Source organism: Chiloscyllium punctatum, chromosome 14 (genome assembly GCF_047496795.1).
Source record: "Chiloscyllium punctatum isolate Juve2018m chromosome 14, sChiPun1.3, whole genome shotgun sequence".
Classification (NCBI taxonomy): Eukaryota; Metazoa; Chordata; class Chondrichthyes; order Orectolobiformes; family Hemiscylliidae; genus Chiloscyllium; species Chiloscyllium punctatum.
Window position 1 is genome coordinate 21,295,754 of NC_092752.1, and position 25,600 is coordinate 21,321,353.

Here is a 25,600-nt window from a genome sequence, read left to right on the forward strand (position 1 = left end):
GATCTAATCAGAGGCGTGTCACAGGAATCAATGCTCGAGGCTCAATGTTTTACAATTTGTACAAATAGATGAGAGAACTGAGGGTCTGTTGCCAAGTTCTGATGACATAAAGATAGGGGGAAAAATAAGCTGTGAAGAGGACTTAAAGAAGGTACACAAACACATAGACGGATTGAGAGGGCAACTGAATATAATATGGGAAAATATGAAATGAGCCATTTTGGTAATAAGTTTAAAAAGGAATCTAAGTGGTGAGAGATTGATCTCTGAAATGCAGAGTGATCTGGGTGCCCTTGAGTATTGCAAAATACATGCACAGCAAGTAATTTAGAAAGCTAATAGAGTCTTCCTCAAAGGACACTCATGAATCAGATGAGTCTTTATGACATTCAACAGTGGTTACATGGTCAAATTTAATTCCAGATACCTGTTGAAGTCAAGTTTCACCATCAGATTTGAACCCATGCCCCCAGTAGAGTGGGGAATCTCGATTACTAGGGCAGTGACATTACCATTGTACCGTTGTTACCCTTCATTGATCTGCTTCACAGAGGATCTCCTCTCTATCTCCTCCACATGTCCTGCTTATGTTGCAGAGCAAGTACCACTGCAGTTACTGCCCCATGCTATGTAGGACAATACACATTTCTGCCTTTCTGTGGTCAGCACTACCTCCACCAACTTGTCACAGAGCACAAGTGAAAAGTTCCTCAGTTGTAGCCTATCAAATTGCCTCATGAATTGCTGCAGAACATTGTACATCATTCTTCCTGATGCTTGTTGTTTCAAGAGTGAATACAGAAAGGATACTCTGCACACATGATGCTCAATTTTAGTCGTGTTATGTTGCATCAGGTAATGAACTTGCTCTTTCAACTTGTTTGGTTGCATGGAGGAAATGCATCTGCACATGTCTGTCCAGTTACTTGTTGCAATTTGCTTTGGTTTCATGGTTAAGACTGATCATCGATTCCAATGCTGCAACACTGTGTAACTTGAAACAGCGCTTCAGAAGTGAATTTCATAGCCATGGAATTGAAAAAATGAGCCAATCTGAAAAGATGCAGCTATTATGGTGAAACTGTTGAAATAAAAGCAAATTTAAAAGTGAGTCAATGCTTCAGGAAAATAGAGGACATAAATAAAGGGAGTTTTATTTTGAAAAGAGAACAACCTCGAAAAGGTTTCTTATTCAAAGTAAAGTCAGCAAGCTTCACTTAGCATATTCTAGTTTAATACCCAAGTCTATGGATTTGATTGAACTAGAAAATAATAATGTCATTAACTGGAAAATCAGTTTTGTGTTTTGTAGAGATTTGTTGGAAAATTTATAAATTATATTAGGTTAGTAACCCCAGAACAGTGAGATGCCAATCAGACGTGGTTTTGACGTTGAAACGGAAACGGTGTTGCACAACCTTCCTTTGTAATTGACTCAACAAAAGATTCTCATTCAGTTGTAGCAAAATCATAGCTGCTGACAAGATGAACTTTAATCATGATTACCTGCACTTCATACTGACACTGCAGTACACTCATGTTCTGCTTCAAACAACAGAAGGTAAGTTGTGAGCATTTCATTTCTGACCTAGCCATAATTCTATTCTTCTGCTTCAACAGTTTACGAATAGAACACGATTAAGATATTATTTAAATTAAGTTTGGGTAAATACTGCCATAAAGAGTTTGCATGAATTTAAGGAAGCTGTTTAAATGTTATTCTTGGAAATAAAGAATTTACTTTCTTTACATTCTCAGACAAAAGCAGTTGATTACCATCAAATTAATAATTTCTTCCCTTGATAGCTGTACCAAACAGGATAAATGTCTCTCAACTGCCTCCAGAAATCAATGCTTGTGAAGGAGATTCTATCAACATGGAATGCTCTTGTGAGGACGATGTACAAATGGAAAGCATTAGGGTAGATTGGACTAAAGACTCAAAATCAATCCTCAATGCAACCAGTTCAAATGGCTCTGTAAATCAAGCTTACGTTGACAGACTATCTTATTCTGTTGAGAAAGCAAAATCAAAGTTGACAATCAAAAGTATTACTCGAGATGATGCAGGATTGTATCGTTGTAACATGGTGATTGAGATACCAGCACCAGTTCGAAAGGGCAATGGAAGTGGAACAATATTGACAGTGCAAGGTAAATTTCCACTAAAATTAAAAATCCATGTTATGTTACATGGAATGCTCAATTGCCTGCCAAGCAGATATTTTTAGTCATCTCTTATCTAGACAATATCATTGATATTTGAAAGTGAAAGAACTAATTTGAAATAATACTGTCAATTGTAGAGTTTTTATGTCACTATCAAATTAATAAACAGTAACAGCTTGAAGAACAATAAACTTAATTATTCTGATTTCATAACTTTATGTAATTGGTTTACTTTGGAAAAATCATGCAGAGCCATGTGATAGACATGGTTATGAGTCTATAGGACAAATGATGTAATATCATTCTCATTTTCAGAATCACTTTATAATGATAAATATGACATGAAAAGATAAAAACTTAAATGCTGTGCGTATAAAATAAAAGGAACAGCAGAAAAATACATTTTAATATTTGCACAAATATTTCTGAACATTTTCAGCAATTCACATTCAGTTTCGAATTTACCAAAAGGTGAAAGGAGTGCATATAGTCAATTGCTTCAAACAAAAAAAAATCCCCATGTTAGTTGTTACTTATGTTTTTATTTTAAAAGGTACAGGAACATGGGAAGAGATGTATGAAATTTTAACCCTCCACTATTCGTTTTGCCATTGAATAAGATAATTTCTGATCTTTGTCCTAATTCTAGGTATTCTCCTTTGCACTATTTGGCGAACAAACTTTATCAATCACAGCTTTAACATTAATAATTGACGCACCACCGATTGCTATTTGGGGAAGAGTTCCATCTTCTACCATCCTTTATGTGAAAGCGTTTTTCCTAATTGCAATACTCATTTTTTACTCTACATCTCTTTCCCAGGATTTCCTTTAACAATTTGAAAACTTAGAAAAAGTTCCTTTAATCTTCTAAATTTCAGGGAATACAACACTAGCTTTGTTAGCCTTGCATCACAAATTAACTCTTGGAGTCCAATTATCATTCTGGTAAATCTATGCAGAACTCCTTCCAAAACCAAGATATCCATCTTAAGATGTGAAATCTTCAATAATTCACAACACGAACGATGCATGACATCCATCTCTTTGAATTCTAGCCCGCAAGGGATAAAACACAAATTTACTATTAGCCTTTTTGTTTTCTTTCCTTGTTCACAACATTTTCATGCTTTGCGTCTGGTCTCCCTATGTATCTTTGGACCTTGATTCTCTCTGGCATTTCATCATTTAGAATATATCTTGTTGACCCTTTTTATGTCCAAAGTACATGCTCTCACATTTGTCAATATTGAAATTGAGTCACTCCAGTCTTGCCTATCTACATAATCTGTTAACAGCTCATTGTAATTTTAACTCCCATCTACTCTGTTTATATCTAAAACTGTGATAATGATAAATTTAATTATGTAGTTTTCTATTCCTTCATCGCTGTCACAATTAAAGATGAAGAATAATTGAGGCACCAACATAGATCTTAATGGGGTACCATTCATTAAAACCAGCCGATTAGATTAGCTGTCCATCCTCACTGTTCTTTGTGTCCTTCCAGTCAGCCAGTTACTGAACGAGGTAAACAATTTGCCTTCAATTGCAAAAGCTTTAATATTTGATTGTCTCTTAGGAGGGACTTAATTGAATGCCTTAAGAGAGGAACCAGTTTAAAATTGCTTATAACATCGAACATTCAATTTTAGAAGCCAATGATAGTGTTCTTATAGCAAAAATATTAACAAGCACAGACAAACAATACCTACGGAAGATTATTTTATTACATCTTGAAAGTAATACACGTACTTTATCGTCTAATGTAATTACTTTGTATTGTAAAATATCATCTCAGATTGAATTAGATATTGTGTTTACAAATGTATTATTTTCAATTGTTAGTAACAAACATTTAAGAGAAAGCCTTTATGAAATTAGAAATTAATTTCAGGCAATCAATTAATTCAACATATACAGTTTTTGCTCAATGGATTATTATTAGATATCTGTTTTACTGCAAATAGCTGCAGATGTAGAGACCACAGCTTCATTTAAAATGCAATGTGATAAGCATTTAAAATAGGAGAATATAGAAAGCTGAAGATTAGGACCAAGAGTGAAATGAGAATAGATAGTTTATGAGCCAGTGACAGTACAAATAATCCAATAACCTCTTTTTTGCTGGTCTTATGATTGTACTTTCAAAATGAATAAAGGGAAAGGTCAAATGTATTTCTTTGAGCAGGCGATGATTCATTAAATTAGTTTGCCTTATATTGCTCAGACTCTTTTAGGGTATCATCTACTCCATGTTTGCCATTTTATTATGCCTACAGAGGAATCTTTGAATCTCGTAAAATCTAATTCAATCTCTATATTAATACATACTTTTGGTCTATGCACAAGAATGATTTTACGATGGTGTTCCTTCAATTTATTCTTTGTCTCCTTCCATTTTTCATCTACACACTCTCACTCAGTAATACCAATTCAAAGCACATCACTTGTATGCTACTGACAGTCATTGCCACCTCCTCAGCTCCTCAAGTGTCTCTGACCTGTCACATTGCTTGCCCAACATCCAGTATAGAGTTATTACAAATCTTCTCTTACAAAATATTGGGAGGACTGAAGCTGTTGGCTTTAGTATCCACATCTCTCATCCACCCTTACACCCCACCACCCTTACCCACATTCACCCAAAATGCTCCATTCCCCATCCATTGTCACCATCTTAAACTCCGCAAGACTATTTGATCCTTGGTATTGTGTTTGATAACAACATGAGTTTCTGATCACTTATCTGCACCAGCCCTGGGACTGCTGCTTCCATCTCTAGAACACTGCTTCACTCCTACATTCCCTCAGTTCATCTGATACCATTTTATCCACAAGGTCTGATTATTCCAATGCTCTCCTAACTGGCCTCCTATCCTCAGCATTGATAAACTTCTATTCATTCAAATCCTGTTGCTTATATCTTAACTCACCCATCATACCTATGATTGTTCACCCTCACTTTTTTGCCATTCAGCAATACTCCAGTTTTAAAATCATCACTCTTGTTTTCAAATTCCGCCAACAGCTCCCTATGCTTTTGTTTCCTCCAGCCTACAGTTTAGAGCTTTTTACAGTTCTCCAATTCTGGTTCTTACAAATCCCATATTTAAATCACTCCATTTGTGGCTTTGGTTTCAGTTGCCTTGGTCCTACAATACAGAATTTCTTCTCTAATCCTCTTCACTTCTTCACAGCATATTAAAAGCTGTCTTTTTTTTGTAAGTTCTTATGATTGCTCCTTGTGTGAGGCAGTGTCAAAAATATTATTACTTATGGCAATCTTGGGGAAGCACTTTAACATGTTTATTACATTAAATGTTTAAGATAGCACTCAAACCCATTACAGAGAAACACTGAAGGAGAGACAGATGATTCCTGTTAGGGAGAGAGGGGAGGACAGGAAAGTACCAGGCAAATAACGCTCACATTCTCTACTTTCCACCTGTCTACTTTGTCACTATGACTGTTCTGCATCAATTCATTTGTCTAAATGTCATGTCTAGACTTAACTGTAATATCATCAACTGAAAGAAAGTGAAACTTTTTTTTATGTGGAGGGTCATGGAAAACCTACACAATCAGCAATAGGAGTCAATCCACACGTTCTGACTGGCAAAGAAATGGATTAAACAAAAAAAAGTTTTAACATATTTGTTGATTATTGCTTTGAACAGCATTTCTTTTGAGATTGTAAATGGTTTGTTCTGTGATGGTTAATTACCAATAATGCTGTTACACCATGCCAACTACTGTTAGGACCACCAAGTAAGGTTTGATATTCATCGAGGCTCTTTGCAGTCATCATTATTTTTATTTCCAATTTGATCTTTTGATAAGTTTGCATTTTATAATTCTCTAATTGGGAACCTGCTGGTGCACAATCTGCCAGGCAGCTACCCGTGGTTAAAACATACCTTTTAGTGAAAGAAACTCCTGCTGGAAGCAAGTTTTTGAAATTACTTATTGTTTTCTATTTATATGATAAAATCATATCAAGTCTTATTGGGAGACTATGTGCAGAGTCCTGTGGTAAATCTTTGTCATTTGGTTGTAAGGACAAATTTTGATTTGACACATCTGTTGATCTTACTCCTGTAGTTGTAGTAAGATAGTTGAATTGTGCTTCCCTCACATTAAATAAAAAGCATCTGATGTGAAATGTTGATTTGCAATCCTGCCCACTGATGATATCAGGTTTCAATTCCACATACTCTGCATCCTTAAATGTCACTCTGCGCCATATTCTGTAACATGCATCATGCTGCAACTGACTTGGCGACCTTGACAAACGCATACAATAATACTCCAATGGAATAATTAAGGCCTGATCATTGGAAAGACCTGGCGTACAGTTTGAAGATCTTGTGAGGAAGTCAGGAGCCAGCTAGCGGTGAGCCCTTGTCACCCTGAATTTTGAGGGGTGGGAGTAGGAGAGATGTGGCAGGTGTAACAGCTGCTTGGAAAGCTTACACATACACGCAGGAAATTCTTTCTGTGGCCACACACCAGCTGAACATTGAAGAAGTCGTGGCTCTTGCTGTGTATAAACCTATCAGGTCTGTTCATGAGCGTCTCAATGCATGCGCTTGGTTGCACCTTGGAACTTGCACATAGTAGATGGCAAAGAATCAGATGGGGCTGTCGAAGAAGCTTTGGTAATTTAAGTTTTGTAGATTGTACACTGCTGTTGAAGGTGAATCTTGAAGCCAGAGGCATATACACGAAGTGGACGACAAACTAGAATCTGACAATATGCACCTCGAGACACCTGTTTCACATTTACTCAAGAACAAAAATTGTTGGGAAAACTCCGCAGGTCTAGCAGTACCAATGGAGAGAAAGCAAAATTAATGTTTTGGTCCAGTGACCCTTTTTCAAAACTGAAGGTCTGAAGTCAATCCTGAAGAAGGGTGACTGCACTCAAAATGTTAATTCTGCTTTCTCTCCACAGTTGCTGCCAGAACTGTGGAGTTTTCTCAGCAATTTCTGTTTTTAATACAGCTTTCCAGCATCCGCAGTTTTTTTGTTTTATCTTATATGTCACACTGTCAGTCTCAAAATATATTACAGTCATCACACCATCAAACACTTTTGCAACAATTCAAGTTATCTATCCTCAGAAAACTAGTTATCTATTTGTTATTGGCTAAAAATGACAGAAGTTACTGCCAATATACGACTCCTGTGAATTCTGAAAAAAGAACAAGTGTTCATGGACTTGGGAAGCCATGAGGAAACATATGAATGCAAATCTTTCAGCATACACAGACCAATTCCATCTTTTGGATCAATTGTGTTTGAAACGCCTTAAATATTAACTTAAGCGACAAAATTATCCATTGTTCATGTTTTGTCTATCTTCAGAGGACCTGACAGAGATGTAAAATAAGATGGTGAGAGCCATGGACAGGGTGAATGGAAAGCAGCTGTTCCCCTTTAGTGGATGGGTCAGTGGCAAAGGGGCTTAATTTTAAAGTGAAAGGCAGGAGGTTTAGAGGGGATTTGATGACAAACCTTCTCATCCAGAGGGTGAGGGGGTCTGGAATGCATTGCCTGGCAAAATAGCTAGGTAGAAAACCTCACAACCTTTAAACGAGTACTTGGCTGAACTCTTGAAGTGTCGTAACACTCAAGGCTCTAAGCCTAGTGCAGGATAGTGGAGCTAGTGTAGGTGGTATTAAACTTTTGGCAGTACAGACTCAATGACCCTGAAAGGTCTCTATGGTTCTATGATTCCGTGAGAGAACTGTTGTGTGGGTCACTGCATCAGGAAGCTCTGTGGTTCTGTGTTGTGTATCAAGGCTACAATGTCCTTCACCACCACCTTCTTCCTATTACCCTTACAATACCAATAGTCATTTTTCTAACTGCATCACCAAAACACCACACAAATAAAGTCAATTTAACCTAAAAACAACTTTGATCTCAACCATAACTATTTCAAAACAAGTTGCTCTCATATTGGCTTATATTAAACTGAGAAACACTTTCTGAGTGTGTGTTGTAATAATTTTTTTATATAGAATCCCTACAGTATGCAAACAGGCCATTTGGCCCAACAAGTCCACACCGACCCTCCAAAGAGTAACCCACCCAGAACCATTCCCCTACCCTATTACTCTACATTTACCCCTGACTAATGCACCTAACCTACACATCCCTAAATACTATGGGCAATTTAGCATGGCCAATTCACCTAATCTGCACTTCTTTGGATTGTGGGAGGAAACCGGAATACCCAGGGGAAATCCACACAGACACGGGGAGAATGTGCAAACTCCACACAGACAGGCGCTTGAGGCTGCAATCGAACCCGGGTCCCTGGTGCTGTGAGGCAGCAGTGCTAACCACTGAGCCACTGTGCTGCACCTGTAGTGTGGTGACAAACAGGCTGTAACTCTCCTTGACAAAAGGTGTGGAAGCAGGTTCTTTGAATATATTTTTTAAGGTTGAAGAGGATAGATGTTTGAAAACTAGAAGATGAAAGGTTCATACAGACAGGTGAGAAGATTGGAGTTGAGATTACAATTAGATCAGCCATTATCTTATTGAATGGCAAAGAAACTTTGAAGAGCCAAATGGCCTACTCTTTATCCTAATCTGTATATTCTTATGTTCACTCCTAATTGCCCTTGAGTATACAGTGATGAATTGCATCCTTGAACCGCTGCAGTCTGTCAGAAGTTAGTGCACTCATTGAGCTGTTAGGGAGAGTGTTGAGGGATTTTGGCTCAACAACAGTGAAGGATCAGGGATATATTTCCAAGTTAGGAATGTGTACAATGTTCAAGAAATTGCTGCCGTTGTCTTTTCAAGTGCTAAAGATTATGGATTTAAAGGATCATGTTGAACAAAGACTTGTTGAGCTTTTGCACGGCATCCTGTAAAGCTATTGGAGGAATGGATCTTTCAGAAGATGAACACATGCCAAGTCTTGGATGCTGCTGAGTTTCTTTAGGATTATTGAAGCAGCCTCCATGAAAGTAGAGAGTATTCCACACACTCCTGACTTGTGCTTTGTGGATACTGGAAAGGTTTTGTGGAGTTAATAAATTAACCACTCACTGCAGAATCCCTAACCTTTGTTATTCTCTTGTACCTGCAGTATTTTTATGGCTGATGCACTTAGGTTTCTGGTCCATCATAATCCTACTATATTAGTGTTGACATTCAGCAATGGTGATCCCATGGACTGTCAAAGGAAGATGTTTTTTTATTGGAGATGTTTATTACTTGGCACTTCTGTGACAAGACTGCTACTTGCCACTTATCAACCTGACCTGTGTCAACCTGTCTGGACGAGTTCAGTTTGAATAACACTCAAGAAGTTTAACACCATCCAGGATAAAGTAGCCCATTTGATTGGCACCACCTCCACAAATGTTCTACCATCAAAGCTCATTAACAGTAGTGTGTACCATCCACAAGATGCATTGTGAGAATTCATTGAGGCTTTCTTAGATAGCACCTGCCAAACCCACAATCACTGCTCTCTGGAACAAGGGCAGCAGACACAAGGGAACACCATAAGTTCCTTTCAAAGGCACTCATGATGCTCACTTGGAAACATATTGTTGTTCCTTCACTGGGTCAAAAGTCTCGAACTCCTACCCTATCATCACTACGCATCAAATAGCAATGATTGAAAAAGGCAGCACACCACTAGCTCGTCAAGCCCAATGAGGGATAGACAATAAATGTTGACCCAGTCAGCAAAGCACACATCCCATAAATGAATTGAAGAAAAAACTGAAATGTTGCACAGACCACTCAATTATCTGAGGGTTGTCTCACAATATTCCTATACTTCCCTGACATTTTTTGTTCGGGTGCTTATAATGTCCACTCCATCCCTATTCTAACATTGTGTAAGGATTTGTAGTCTAAGAACAACATTGGCTGCGGAGAGTTCAATATGCTTCCTCATCTCATATTTAAATTTCACATTCTATTTTCTCCTTCTTGTATCCCTTCCAACTCTTTCTAACTTTGTGGCACTTCCTGTTGTACTCTGTTAACCTTAATCCTATGCTCACTACTCCCTGGAAGATCTCTACAATACTCTCAAGATTGGGCAGTGAACTTTAAGGTACAAGCTACAGTAGTCTAACAACTAAAGAGATTAATCGTAATTTTAGAGTGGTGAATCAACAAAAAGAAGGTCCAGCATCAAATTAGTTGGTAATGTTTTGAGGGTCTATACTTGCCTATGTTCTGAAGCAAAGGTTGATCCCAAACCTGCAGTCTAAGCCCCAAACATTGTATGCGATTAACAATGTGGGATCCCAGCTATTGTTTTGTTCATTTTAATTATAAATAAATCATCACAATTTTAATTTCCTGGATTTAAAATATTGAAGCTATTAAAATATTTTAGCAAGAGTTAACTGTTGTTAACATTAGCCCTTTAGATCGATATCTAAAGTCCATTTATCAGGCTTGGTTTGCAACCTTTACCTCATTAAAATGAAGATCATTTTCCCAACACATTCAGAAGTTTTTCAGATTTTCTTTTTTTTTTGTGTGTGTGAATGAGTGCCTGCTGGTATCACCATTGAATAGCTTTGCTCTCAGATTGTAAATTTTTTTTAATCAACCTGTTCAGAGAGGTTATTACACACCTCTGGCACAGTTAGGACTTGAATTCAATCCTTCTTGGTCCAGAGGCAGAGATACTACCATTACACCACAAAAGCCCCATATTGCATAAAGATTGTACTTCTGCTGTACTCTCCACCAGAGGAAAAATAAATTCTTATACTCAGAAATGCTATTATGTGCAACTGAGTGAGTTTCTTATCACCAAAACCACTAAGACTTTTTCTTTGTGTTTTCTTTTTCACTTTTTTTTAACTACCAGCAGTCACCCATGTAGGTAATGAAACATTTACAAGCAAAGCCCATCATAAACCATGCAAATTGTCAAAATTCCACCAGATGAAGTAATTTCTCTCTAACTACCTTATTAACTTGTTTAATTATCTGAAACATTGCAATTCAATCACCCAGCACTTTAGACACTCAAGCAAAATACAACCTTAGTTAGACAACCTGCCTTTATAATAAATCTGCTTCATCTGTACAGAATATTGGAAACTGAAGAGCTGGAATTTATAATGTGCATAACAAGGAAAAACCAAAACAGTTATATTGATGTAGCATCTCAGTGAATGTAATTTATCATATAAAATTATATTACATCCAATGTAGGAACCATTAATAAAACTTGATATTATTATAGGCCTGAATTGCCTTCAGCACAAATACCAAGATTAACCAAGGTTGCTCCTGCTCCACCTATATATTAGTTCAGTTTTTTTCACACCGTTAAGCTGAAAACTAAAATAATAGTTTGTCCAATAATTTGTGGATGACACCAAAATTGATCATATCATCAAAAGTGAAGGAGGTTATCGAAGATTACAAAGAGATCTTGATCAATTGGGTTGATGGATTGAGGAGTGGCAGATGGAGTTTAATTTTGATGAATGTGAGATGTCGCAATTTGGTTAAACAAATAAGGGCAAGACCTGTGCAATTAAAAGTCGGACCTTGTATAGTATTGTAGAACAGAGAGAACTAGGCATTCAGGTACATAATTCTTGGAAGTTTAACTCACATGTCAACAAGATGGTTAAGGCGGCATTTAGCATGGTTGCCTTCATTGCCCAAACCTTTGAGTATATGAGTTGGGATGTCATGTTGAGATTGTACAGGATGTTGATGAGGTCTCTTCTGGAATATTGGGTCCAGTTCTGGGTGCCCTGTTATAGGTCAGATATTATTAAGCTGGAGAAGGTTCAGAAAAAACTTGCCAGGCTGTTGCCAGGAATGGAGGGTTTGAGTTATAAAGAGAGGTTAGATAGGCTGGGACATTTTTCACTGGAGCCTAGGAGTTTGATGGGTGACCTTATATAGGTTTATAAATTGTGACAGGTATACATGAGTTGAATAGCAGGTGTCTTTTCCCTAGAGTGGGGGATTTCAAGACTAAGGGTCATATTTTTAAAGTGAGAAGAGAAAGATTTAAAAAGGACATGAGGGGAAACTGGAATGAATTTCCAAGGGAAGTGGTGGATGGGGCTACACTTACAATATAAGTGTAAGATATATGGATAAATACATGAATAATTAGTTTGAGGGATATGGGCTAAGCGTAGGCAGATGGGACTAGTTTAGTTCGGAATTATGTTTGGCATGGACTAGCTGTACCGAAGAGTCTGTTTTTTGTTCTGTATAACTCTGACTCTAATACCAATATTCACACTTTAACAACAATCAATGTTTTTTAAACCATCATAAATGGGGAATGATCAAGAATGTTTTTACAAGGTTTGTGAAGGTTTGTAGCTCAGGTTGAGGTTTAGGGTGTAGGTTTGCTCGCTGAGCTGTAGGTTTGATATCCAGACATTTCATTACCTGGCTAGGTAACATCATCAGTGGCGACCTCCAAGTGAAGCGAAGCTGTTATCTCCTGCTTTCTATTTATATGTTTGTCCTGGATGGGGTTCCTGGGGTTTGTGGTGATGTCATTTTATGTTCGTTTTCTGAGGGGTTGATAGATGGCATCTAGATCTATGTGTTTGTTTGCCAGGCCTCTAGGAATTCTCTGGCATGTCTTTGCTTAGCCTGTCCCAGGATAGATGTGTAGTCCCAGTCAAAATGGTGGGTTTTTTTTCCTCCGTGTGTAGGGCTACAAGGGAGAGAGGGTCATGTCTTTTTGTGGCTAGCTGGCGTTCGTATATCCTAGTGGCTAACTTCCTTCCTGTTTGTCCTACGTAGTGTTTGTGGCAGTCCTTGCATGGAATTTTGTAGATGACGTTGAATTTGTTCATGGGTTGTGCTGGGTCTTTTAAATTTTAAGTCAGGAATGTATTAAACTTAATTGTAATTATTTAGGACAGTTCAGTTTTTAAAAATGTATATGTACACTTATTCTTGAAATATCACAATATGTGAAATATGTCTGAAATAGCAAGTAATTTATAGAAAAATATTTTTCTTACAGATGGGGCCAATAGTGGCAATGCTTGCATTTAAATTGATAACTTTGAAATAGGTTGGACAGCTTGGATGACCATCGGAAAATTCTATATCACATAATCTGCAAGTTCAGGGATAATTTGACTAAACAAATACAATTTCTTCTGCATTTTGGAAATCTCAACTCTGTCAATTAATCATTCTATTGAAAATGTCAATCTGGACATTTAGTTAAGATTTGAAATGTGTGTCTACTTCCAATAAAGTGTCATTTTCTTTTCAATTTTATAGCAGATAACAATGCACCCAAACTGGGAGCTTTGATAGGAGCGGTGGTATTGTTGTTGATATTGGTTCCTGTAGTTTTATTTTACAAGAAACAACAGAAAATTCAGAGAAATGCAAGAAATACAACTGCAGTACCAGGTATGTGACTGATAATTTATTAAAAGAAAAATATTGAACTCAAATTTTTAACTTTTTCTCTCCACAAATATACTGGCACACTTGCTGGCTGTCTATAGCCTTTTCTTCATCTGTTTCACATAACCTGGCTCTCCAGTGTAGTTGTCAATGTGGCTACCTGGAACACTTATGCATACACTTACTTGCTAATTAGTTCTGTTGCATGTTCAAGTTAAATAGAGTCTGCATCTCACTTTTTTAGTGCACAGATCTACAGGGCCTGGACGGTTCAGTGTCTTGATTAGATTAGATTAGATTCCCGAAAGTGGAGAAACTGGCCCTTCAGCCCAACAAGTCCACACCGACCCTCCGAAGAGTAACTCACCCAGACCCATTTCCCTCTGACTAATGCACCGAACACCACGGGCAATTTAGCAGGACCAATTCACCTAACCTGCACATCTTTGGACTGTGGGAGGAAACACACGCAGACACGGGGAGAATGTGCAAACTCCACACAGACAGTTGCCCAAAGCTGGAATTGAACCTGGGTCCCTGGCGCTATGAGGCAGCAGTGCTAACCACTGAGCCACCGTGCCGCCCCTACAAAGCACATTGCATTCGAGCCCAGTAGGACTCGAACCTACAATCTTCTGATCCGAAGTCAGACGCATTATCCATTATGTCACTGGCCTAACTTGAAGTCGAAGACAAAAGTTACATATGAAGAATAGAAAGCAACCAAAGGACTAATACGCACAAAAATTTAACATGATTATTATCAACAAAGAGAAATATTGGAGGAACCAGAGGGATTAAGGTTGAACATGTCTTAAGGGTCTGATGGCCTGAAGTAAATGTTGTAGAGAAACTGAATATTCTGGTTATTATTACCAAATATTTCTTATATTATAGAACAGTCTCAGCAAATTTGAAACTTGCAGATGTAACATCACAATTCAAGAAAGGAAGGATAGAGGAAATAGAGCTCCAGAGTAGTTGACTTGACATCAGCTGTTCGGAAATGTTGGAAACTATTATTAAGGAAATCTTAAAGCTACACTTTGAAAATCATGGTATGATCGCACAAAGTCAACATCTATGGCAAAAGAAAAATTGTTTTAGTGAAATTTATTATCGATTTTTGAACCAGTAGATGTATTATATGAAGATTTCCAAATGATATTCAATAAGGTGCCACACAAACAAAATTGGGATAATATGTCAGCATAGATGGAGGATTGATTAATGAACAGGATGCAAATAGCAATCATACACGAGCAATCTTCAAGTTTGTAGGCTGTGACTAATGGAAAGTCACAAGGAAAAGTATTAGGACCTCAGATGTTCACAACCAATATTGAAGATTTCGATGAATGGGAAGGGAGTATGTTTCTACGTTTCCAATAATGTAAAGTTAGATGGGAATGCAAGCTGCAATCACAGAGTGAAATGTAAAGCATTATAGACAGGTTTAGTGCATGGACAATGAGGTAGCAGACAGACTATTACATGGGAGAGAGTGTGAAATTATTCACTTCAGTTGTAAGAAAAGAAAATCTTTTTAAAAGGCATGAAACATTAAAATGCAATTGTTTGAAGAAACATGGTTGTGCAAGAAACATAAAACTTAACGTACAGGTACAACAAGCAATTGGGAAGGCAAGTGGCATATTGGTCTTTATTGCAAGGTTTTGGAAAGCAAGAATAACAACGTCTTGCTGCAATTGTACAGGATTTTGAGACTACTCCCAGAGGTCAGTGCACAGTTTTGGCTGCCATATTTAAGAAAGGACATACATCATTGGAGACAGTATGGTGAAAATTCACTAGATTGATTCCTCAGGTGAGACAGTTATTCTATAATGAGAGACTGATTAAATTGAACTTTGATTCTCTAGAAGTTATAAGAATGAAAGATGATTTAATGGATGATTACAAGATTCGGAACTGGATTGATGGGACACATATCAAACTGGTGGGAGAATCTTGAACATGAGAATACCATTTTAAGATAAAGGGTTTGCAATTTGGACCAAGGTGATGAGAAATTTCTTCTCTCAAAGGGCTGTGATCCTTTTGAATCCTCAAGAGACTTCTGGATGCTCCGTCGTTGAATATATTTAAGGTTAGAATAGACAAACATTTATTTTTGCATGGAATCAAGGAATATACAGGATGGGCAGAAATGTGGATTTGATGTTAAACATCAGTTATGATCAGAGTGAATGGTGCTATAGACTCAATGGCTGTCTTGTTCTACTGTTGCTCCTATCACTTATTTCTAACGTTGTTAAGAGTGAATAATTAGGGTTTTATGCCATTTAAATTGGTGGCTATTTTGTGCATTAATGTGGCATGACAAATTAAATACCATTTGTACCTTTAAGTCCTGTTTGATGTCGCGAGAGAAGAGATCATTGAACAAAATCAGGAGAATGAAGAAAGCTCATCTTCAAGAGGCTCATCTCATTGGGTATGTTGTACTATGTCTGAAACTCCATTTTTTCCCATTAACAACATAGTTACACACAGTACATTTAATTTTCCCAAAGTAAAGTGCTTCTCCCACCAGTAACCAGTCTGAGAGATTCCCCTTTTAGTCACCCATATTCTCCAAACAAAAAGCTGATCTAGAAGTTTTCATTACCCAGCTTTAATGACAAAACAAAGCTCTGACATGCTGGCATCTGGTGGTTGTTTATAACATCTTGGTCCTCAATGACAAGAAACTTATTAAAGTTTGTTGAATAAGAACAGAAAATGCTGAAATGCCCAGCAGGTGCAGCAGAGCCTTGGAAAGAAAAAAAGATTAATGTTTTAGGTTGTCAGAACTGTTTTTAAATTTGTTCAGAGGATGCAGGCTTCACTGGCTGGGGTAGCATTTATTGCCCATTCCTAAGTGCCCTGCAGAAGATAGTGGTGAGCTGCTGCTCATAAGGGAGTACCAGGAATTTCACCCAGTGACAGTGATGGAATGCAAAGTAATTCCAAACCATGGTGATGTTTGGCTTGGAGGGAAACTTGAAGGTTGAGGTATCCCAAAGCATTGGATTTTTAAAAATGTATTTCCTTGTGGGATGGTAGTGTCACCAGCAATTGTTGCCCATCACTAACTGCTCTGGATCAGAGTGGAGTCATACATTGGCCAGGACAGGTAAGGAGAGAAAATTTCCTCCCCTAAAAGACATGAGTGAAGCAAATGGGGTTCGTACAATAACTTCATGGTCACCATTAAACTAGTTTTCACTCCAGGTTTGACTTACTTCAATTGAAATTCCAACAATTGCCATAATAGGATTTGAACCTGTGCCTTCAGAACAATAGCCTGAATCTGGAGATTACTAATCCCATGGCACCACCTGCCTTGTCCTTCTATGTGCTACAGGTGGTGGGTTAGAAGGTACTGTTGAAGGACCCATGGTGAGTCACTGATGTAGCAATTGAAAATGATTGGTCCCCTCAGGGACACTATGCTGAGGAACTCTGTAGTCATGTTTTGATATTGAAATGAGTGGGTGACTGGAGAAATTAAGAGGTTTTAAGTGGATCAAATAGAACAGAGTGGAAAAAGTACAAAAGAGGTTTCTAGCAGAGTGGAAGATGAGAGAAATTAAATGACAGAAAAGATTGTTGTGCAAGGCCAAAAGTAGTAATAATGGGAATAGCACATGAAGGGAAACAAAAAGGTTTCTCCACAAGAGGAATGGATGGCAAACTTTAATAAACAAATACTATCTGACAGGCAAAAGGAAGAGCCAATGCAAAGAAAAAGAGACAAAATGGGGAGGGGTGTTACAGAAGCGATGACATGTTTCTGCATCATCACAGTTATTTCTTTTCACCCTGACTCATTTCGGCTCTTAATTATTTCTACCGTTTTCTAGTTTTAATGAAAAGTCATGAGGTGCAATCTTTTTGAGATGGCAGGGGTTCTGTCAGCTGGCGGAAGATTTGCATAAAGGACTCCAGCTGATTGTTCAAGACAGGGACCACCAAATCAAATTGCAAGACCACCAGTGGGTCTTTGCCTGAAATTAAGGCCCCATGGAGGCAGAAGCTTTGCCAGCAAGAATTGCTGGACACTTGAGAAGCACTTGGCCACTTGGCTTCATCATGGAAGAGACCGTGGCTGCTGAAGCTGAAAGGATACCCAGGATTGCAGAGGAACATTGAGTATAGAAGTTGAGAGGTCATCTTTTGGCTTTACAGAATATTGGTTAGGCCACTTTCGGAATACTGTGTTCAATTCTGGTCTCCCTGCTATACGAAAGACGTTGTTAAACTTGAAAAGGTGTAGAAAAGATTTACAAGGATATTGCCAGGGTTGGAGGGTTTGAGTTATATGGCGAGTCTGAAAAGTCTGGGGCTATTCTCCCTGGAGTTTTGGAAGCTGAGGGGTGTCCTTGTAGAGGTTCATAAGATCAGAGGGTGAATGGATAGGGTGAATAGCCAAGGTCTTTTTCCCTGAGTAGGGAAGTCTAAAATTACAGGGCATAGGTTTGAGGTGAGAGGGGAAAGATTTAAAAGGGACCAAAGGGGCAACGTTTTCATGCAGAGGGTAATGGGTGTATAGAATGAGCTGCCAGATGAAGTGGTGGAGGCTGGTACAATTACAACATTTAAAAAGCATCTGGATGGGTATATGATAGGAAGAGCTGAGAGAGACATGGACCAAATGCTTGCAAATGGGACTACGTTAATTTAGGCTATCTGGTTGGCATGGGTTAGTTGGACAGAAGGGTATGTTTCCATTCTGTATCACTCTATGGCTCTATAATTGCAGTGTAAGGGAAGTGATATGTGTGTGTGGGCTGGGGGAGGGGTAGGACCTGATAGAGGTTTTGAGAGGCATGGTAAATAGAGAGCAGCTATTCCCCTTCATTCAAAAGGTCAATAACAAAAGGCTATAATTTTAAAATGAAAGGCAGGAGATTTAGAGGGGCTTTGAGGAAAAACGTTTTCTCCAGAGGGTCATGGGAATCTAAAATGCATAACGTAGGAGAGTAGTTGAGGCAAGAAATCTCTCATCCTTTAAGAAGTACTCAAATAAGCACTTGAAGTGTAATAACACTGAAGGCTATTGGTCATGTGTGAGAAAATAGGACTAATGTAGTTAGTAGCATTTTTTGTCAGTACAAACTTGAGTCAAAGGGTCTCTTCTGTACTGTTTGATTGTTTGAGAGGATAAATGTCATGGGGAAAACAGGGCAGGGGTTCTCAAATAGCCATAACATAGTGGTGGCTCTGAATGTGACACTGTCCTGCTCTATGTGGAGCCCCTCAATCAGGTACTGACCCAATAATTCAGGCAAACTGCACTGTTTGACCAGTTTGCCATGTAGCATGGCAACAGGACTACTTTCAGGTGGATTAATCCTAGCGATGGTGAACTGAGGCCAAGAAGTGAACCTTAATTGACCAACTTAAGGGCCTAATGTAATAGTGGGGCAAAAAGGTTTACCACAGACACTCCCCACCCAAATGTAACTCAGTTGCGAGGCGAAGGTGACAAGTATCATATATACCCCCACCCCATCCAATTAAATGGCCTTCTAAAACTCTCCAACTCTCACAGCATAAAGTTGTACTCTGCTTTTCTCTCTCACAAGTGCTACCAGACTTACTGAGTAGAGTCAGTCATAGAGATGTACAGCAATGAAACAGATCCTTCGGTCCAACTCGTCCATGCTGACCAGATATCTCAAATTAATGTAGTCCCATAGTTTGCCAGCACTTGGTCCATATCCCTCTAAACCTTTCTTATTCATATACCCATCCAGATGCCTTTTACATGTTGCAATTGTACAGCCTCCACCACTTCCTCTAGCAGTTCATTCCATACACGCATCACTCTCTGCATGAAAACATTGCCCCTTAGGTCCCTTTTAAATCTTTCCCCTCTCACCCTAAATCTATCCCTTCTAATTCTGGACTCCCTCATCACAGGAAAATACTTTGTCTATTTATCCTGTCCATGCCCCTCATGATTTTATAAACCTCTGTGGTCACCCCAATTTTACAAACATTAAATTTAAGTTTACGTATATATACACGAGTAAGAAAAAAATACATGACCTAGCAAATCCTACTTGATGCAGACAGATAAATAGTGGGTTTCCAAATCATCACTCTTTTCAAGAGCTTTAAAAAATGAATTTGCCTTTGTCTCAGAGGGCATTCCCAATATTTCCTGTTTTCAGTTCAGAATTTCAGCACCTACAGTATTTTGCTTTTATACTTGGAATCCATTTGCAATTGCTCCAATCCTATTCGACAGGAAGAGAATACCTTCATCCTATTATTACGAACATCATGGAATTGAAACTGTCTCAGAGGAAAAGAAAAAGGTTTCACTGCCCAGTCCACTCCATTTTTGATTTTTAATGATGCAGTTTGAATAATTCAATGTTTTATGCAAACTGGAATCACCATTTACCATCATAAGGTGTTCATATCATGTCCTTAGTTTCAGGGAGAATACAATCTCCATTTAGAAAGACTTGAGATACCACAAATTTAAATTTGTTAAAACAATCACCTCATCTGGAAAAATCCTTAGCAGTGTATTAGGAATGGGGGCACATCCAACATTTCTTCTTTCCTTAGTAACACATTAAAAAAGACTGTGGTGAGTCAGATGTTACTTCTGGAGAGCTTTATTCAACTAACACATAACTCTTTGGCTTTTTTTCAGCTGGCCTCATCATTGTATGAATCATTTGACTACTTTGCAATCCAAAATATAAATGAAGAAACCAGATGCACAGTCTCAACCAGCTGAATCTTCCATATCTATGTGAAAGGAGAAGTATATTTTCAAAATTGACTTTGTATTTTAACTTGGTTCATCATTTCCGCAAGACTGGAAGTCAAGGATGCATTCTAACTGGAGACTTTGCTGTTGCCACGTGTTAATTGAAGCTGTGTCAGGTTGGATGGTTGGCTGCAGCGTCAATATGAAACATCATGGATCAAAGAGATAAACAAATTCATTACCTTTTCTGTCACCACCTATGGGATGAAGCGCTAAATGGTGCAGAATCATCTTCCCAGGAAGCATTTAGGAATGGAATGGATGTAATGTGTCCATAAAGAAGGGAAGGAGAAAAATAGTTGATCTCATTATTAGAAATTAACATACCTGTACAAAAAAAACTGATTCAGCGATTTTGATGGATCCAATCTATTTTGCCTGTTACAGGTTGGAGTTCATTCAAATATTATGATAATGGAGTATAGTGACTGTTGTGATGTTCAGACAGTATAGTAATGTAATAGTGTGGAAGATTGCAATGGCCCCTATGAGTTTCCTGCTCTCAGGTATTTCCTGTTTCTGCGGATGACCTCCAAGCTGTCATTATAACCCAGAAGAAGAAAGAAAATCAAAGTTTCAATATTTTTTACATTTGTTTGAGATGTGGACATCACTGGTTACACAAGCATTTTATGCCCAATGGCCAGGTGCCCTGGGGAATGTGGTGGAGAGCTGGTTTCTTGAACTAGAGCAGTCTATGAGGTGTAGGAATACTGAGTGGTGTTAGAAAGGGAGATACAGGATTTTAACCAAGAAGAAATGAAGGAAAGATGAAATAGTTCCATGTAAGAAGGATGTGTGACTTAGAGGGAAGCTTGCAGGTGATGGTTTTCCAATGTCCTTCTAGGTGGTAGAGGCTGCAGGTTTGCAAAGTGCTTTTGAAGGAGACACGGTGAGTTACTACAGTACATCCTGTAGTTGGTGTACACTCCTGCCACTGTGCATCAGTGGCAAAGGGAGTGAATGTTGAATGTAGCAGATGGGATGCAAATCGAGCAGGCTGCTTTGTACTAGACTGTTTCGAAGGTTATTGAAACAGCATCCATCCAGACAAGTGGTGAGTATTCCATCACTCTCCTAATGAGATTGGGACAGGTTTTGGAGAGACAGGAGATGAGTTACTCATTACAGAACTTTCAGACTCTGATCTGGTTTTTAAAAAATTCCTTCATGTGATAAGTAAATGCCAGATAGGCCAACATTTTTCGCCCATTCCCTAATTATCCAAAGGGCAGTTAAGTGTCAACCGCATTACTGTGGGTCGGAGTCACATGTAGGCCAGACTAGGTAAGGATAGCAGTTTCCTTCCCTAAAGGACATTAATGAACAATAAAGTCATAGATGTGTTTTTTTTGAGAATCTGTGCTCCTCTTCTTCCATTCAGTAAGTCAGCTGACAACATTCTGAGTCGTGAAAATTAATGAAAGGGACCAACGTTCCATAAAGGAGTTAGCTTTTAAAAGCAGATCAGGAACTTGACACCTGGATAAAATTTGGAACCTGACCCCCACATTTTGAATGCAGTTGCTCTAATACGGGAGGCAGAGAGGAGTTTGCTGCCCAATTTATGGGGCTGCGTGCTTCCCAGTGCCAGCGACAGCCTACCCATGCTGAGGTTTGCCTCTGTCTTGAGGACAGAACAGGTAGCTGATCAGTGGCCTAGGAGGACTAACATTCAAGAATGAGGGCAACCAGGAAAAATTATGGTAATGCATACAATTCATCACAGGTTACCCGAGGGCTCAATATATCTCACAGTCAGAGGTTGTCTTTCACTCTGTGACAAGCCTGGAAAAAAGACAACTGTCTGTTTGGGTTCAACAAAATAATCATGAACAAAACCTGCTTTCGACTGTACTAACCCTTTACCAAGCTCCTAAAGGAGGTGGATAGGCTGTTAGATGGCAGCAGTCAGGTTCCCCACTCCTTCCAATAAAAGCACTAGAAATCTGAAAAAAAAGCAAAGTGCTGGAGCAACGCAGCAGGTCTGGCAGCATCAGTGGTGACAGAAACAAAGTCCATTACTGCCTTTTTCCAAACTATTAAGTGCTGAGCAACAACATGAAAACACAGGGCAGAGATGATTTTGCCAAGTCAGATGTTGAATTTTCGGAGGAAACTAACTTCAAGGTTTTCATTCTTCTGAAAGGTTTTCAAGTAAACGTAGCTCCTGTCAGAACTCCACAAGTCTGTTCGATTAACACTGAATTTTTTTAGGTGAAAGTTTGTTTGCTCTAACATCAATTTAGACATTTTATTATTTTTTAAAACACAGATTTTTCAGAAAAGATTTTTTTCAAAATTCAGTATTATTTCCCATGCCCGGGTTAGTAACACAGGAACATCTAGATGCAGTTTATTAGACTGTAGGTGGGTGAGACATCTGGAAAAGAAAGAAATATATGTGTAGTTTATACTTTCTACCTTCTCTAAATGGCATCATTTCAGTTCTTCTGTTATTTTACTTGGCAACTAACCAGATAAAAATGTATGTAAATTAAAACTGAATTTGTTCAATCAATCAGTAAAGAATCAAGGGTAAACTGTATGGTTCAGGAAATAGTCTGCACTGTTGGTGATATTATCAGCATTTGACATTTAAACAGACAAAGAGAAATGTAAAAGTCTTAATGCTGTTTTTTTATTGTACTGTTACAAATAGAAAATAGAAGGACACCTGTACAGGATGAAACCTAAGCTATAAGCCAACTATATTACACATATGACTGTATGCACCACATAAAAAGATATGTGCCTTGCAAACACTCCAAAAATAAATCATTAGGCTGGAAGCAAAAATTAAATGCAACATGTCAAAGCATGCAGAAACTGAACTGTATGCAATGTAAAGAGACAAAGTGTTAGTGGCCAAGAATTTGCTGAGTCAGGCATCTCAAACCTCAAACTTTTTCTTCACCCTTCAAATTCAAATATTTTGCGCATCAAATCGCTGGAAATGTGAACTGATAACGGGGTGCAATAGGCCACTTAGAACACAAGACCAATAGACTCAATCAAAAAATTTTAGGGAATTTAAAAGCAAAAGGAATAATGGAGTAAAAAGTATTTTCTAAAATCTAATTAAATTGTCGTTAGATTTTACTGGAACACTTACTGGTTTTCAATTAATCTCATCATGACACGTGCAATGAATAGTTCTGGTGAACTTGCCCTTAAGATGTACAAAAAGGCAAGATGCAATTTGTGATGTTACAATGTCAACATTACCCCCCGTAACAATTTAAAACAAAATATGTACCTTAATGGCTATAAATTTTAAATAATTTGGACGGTTTACTGACGACAATATGAACACACTCATTAGAGCTACTGTTATATCTTGGCAAAAAAAGGTTATGCATTCAACACAGACAACGCAAACCCACACGCAGGTCTACGTCAGGAAATGGAACATTTCTGTGTCAGACAATCAGTTGACATATTGTGTAGGCCACTGGAAGAAGTGTGGTTTGTGACAAATTGTTAAATAATTTTTGGAATTAGAAACAGTAACTTATATTTTCAAAAAGATTGTCAATAAAGAATCAGCTAATAATAGACTACATGTAGTACAATACAGAACTTTTATTATTGATATTTTAATGAAAGGAATGATTTTGGATCTTGTGGCTTTCTTACAAAATTTGACGCAAGTCACAGAGTTTGAACTGACTGAAAGATAGATGTAGCCCATTGTGAGCCTCGAGCCCATTCAATTTGATTGTGATGGAATTGGATCATTGCCCCATTTTGCTACATAGTTTCACACCCCATAGTACCATTGATAACAATATTCTATAGATTTCAATTTTGAATTTCAAATTTCCCCAGAAACTGTATCGACTGGGGAAGAAAATTCCAAATTTCTACAACCTGTGTATGATTAAACACATTCCAACATCCTTCCCAACTGGTTTGGCACTAACTTTACAATTATGTTTCTGTGTGCTTAACGGCCCTGCTAGTGGAAGTAGTTTCTCAGTATCTACTATAACACTATTTAACATTTTAGATTAAAGACCACCACTTGATCTTTTATACTTAAGAGAATGCAATGCAAATTTATTCAACCTTGCATCATAATTTATCATTCTAAACCCTCCTTGGAGACCTTTTTGGTACTGTGACTGGAGTTATTGCCTTGGAGGTAAAAGCTCCAGGTTCAGTCCCACTCCAGAATGTGATCACCAAGGAAGATGCATGGATATGGCCAAAGGTTGAATATCAACGTATAAGTCCTTTCAAAGTATGTGAGTGGCAGTCAGTAGGAGCAGGAGGAATTCCTGGTTAGCATACGATGGAAAGAATTGGAGCCTCTACCATCACCATCCATTATCCAAGCTACAAAATGCTTGTAAAATTGTTCATTGTCAGAGTAATTTGAATTCTGATAGTTCAGTTGTCTGGACAGGTGATCCAAATCAGATCTGCGACCAACAGCATGGGGTTTGATTCCTATAGGAGCTGGGGTGGATTCAGGACCTTCCCCCCTGTCCAAGTACAATTCCACCTGCAACACTATAGAAAGACAGGAGTGGGAGTAGACCATTTGGCCCTTTGAACCTGCTTCTTCACCATTCATAAGATCATGATTGACTTGTTTGAAGTTTGCTACATTTTTCTGTCTGCACCCCAGAGCCCTTGAATCCCTTGTCTATCAAAACTCGATCCAGAACTCAGCTTTGGATTAATGTAAAGACACAGGCTCCACTGCCTTCTGGAAAGAAACATCTACATACTAAAACTTGCAGGGAGAGTAAACTTCTCTCCGTCTTTGTCTTATAAGAGAGGGCCCTGAATCTTAAACTTTGTCCCTGGTTTTAGTCTCCCTACAAGAAGAAACATCCTCCCAGTCCTCTCAGGATCTTATATGATTCAATGGGATCACCTCTTATTGTTCTAAACTCCAATGCATACAGACTTAACCAGTTCAACCCATCTTCACAGCATAAACCCTTCTTCCCAGGATTGAGTGAACCTGCTATGAACTGCTTCTAAAGCAATTATAACATTTTTTTTCAAAGAAGATGACCAGAATTGTACAAGATACTCCAGATATTATCTCGCCAATACCTGAACAGCTGCAGTAAAAGCTCCCCGCTTTATTATTCCATCCCTTTTGCAATAAATGACAACATTGCAATTACCATCCTAATCACTTGCTATATCTTTGCACTAATTTTATATAATTCATGGCACCAGGATACTCAGATCTCTATG

General features: G+C 38.2%; 1 protein-coding gene across 1 annotated transcript; it reads left to right on the top strand.

The window, feature by feature from the left end:
• Window positions 1-1,452: 1,452 nt before the first annotated feature.
• Window positions 1,453-23,833, top strand: LOC140485470 (uncharacterized). Its single transcript, XM_072583676.1, has 5 exons — window positions 1,453-1,561; window positions 1,807-2,154; window positions 13,450-13,584; window positions 15,954-16,039; window positions 20,261-23,833. The coding sequence occupies exons 1-5, from the start codon at window positions 1,486-1,488 to the stop codon at window positions 20,345-20,347; spliced, it is 732 nt and encodes a 243-aa protein (XP_072439777.1). The 5' UTR covers window positions 1,453-1,485; the 3' UTR covers window positions 20,348-23,833.
• The last annotated feature ends 1,767 nt before the right edge of the window (window positions 23,834-25,600 follow it).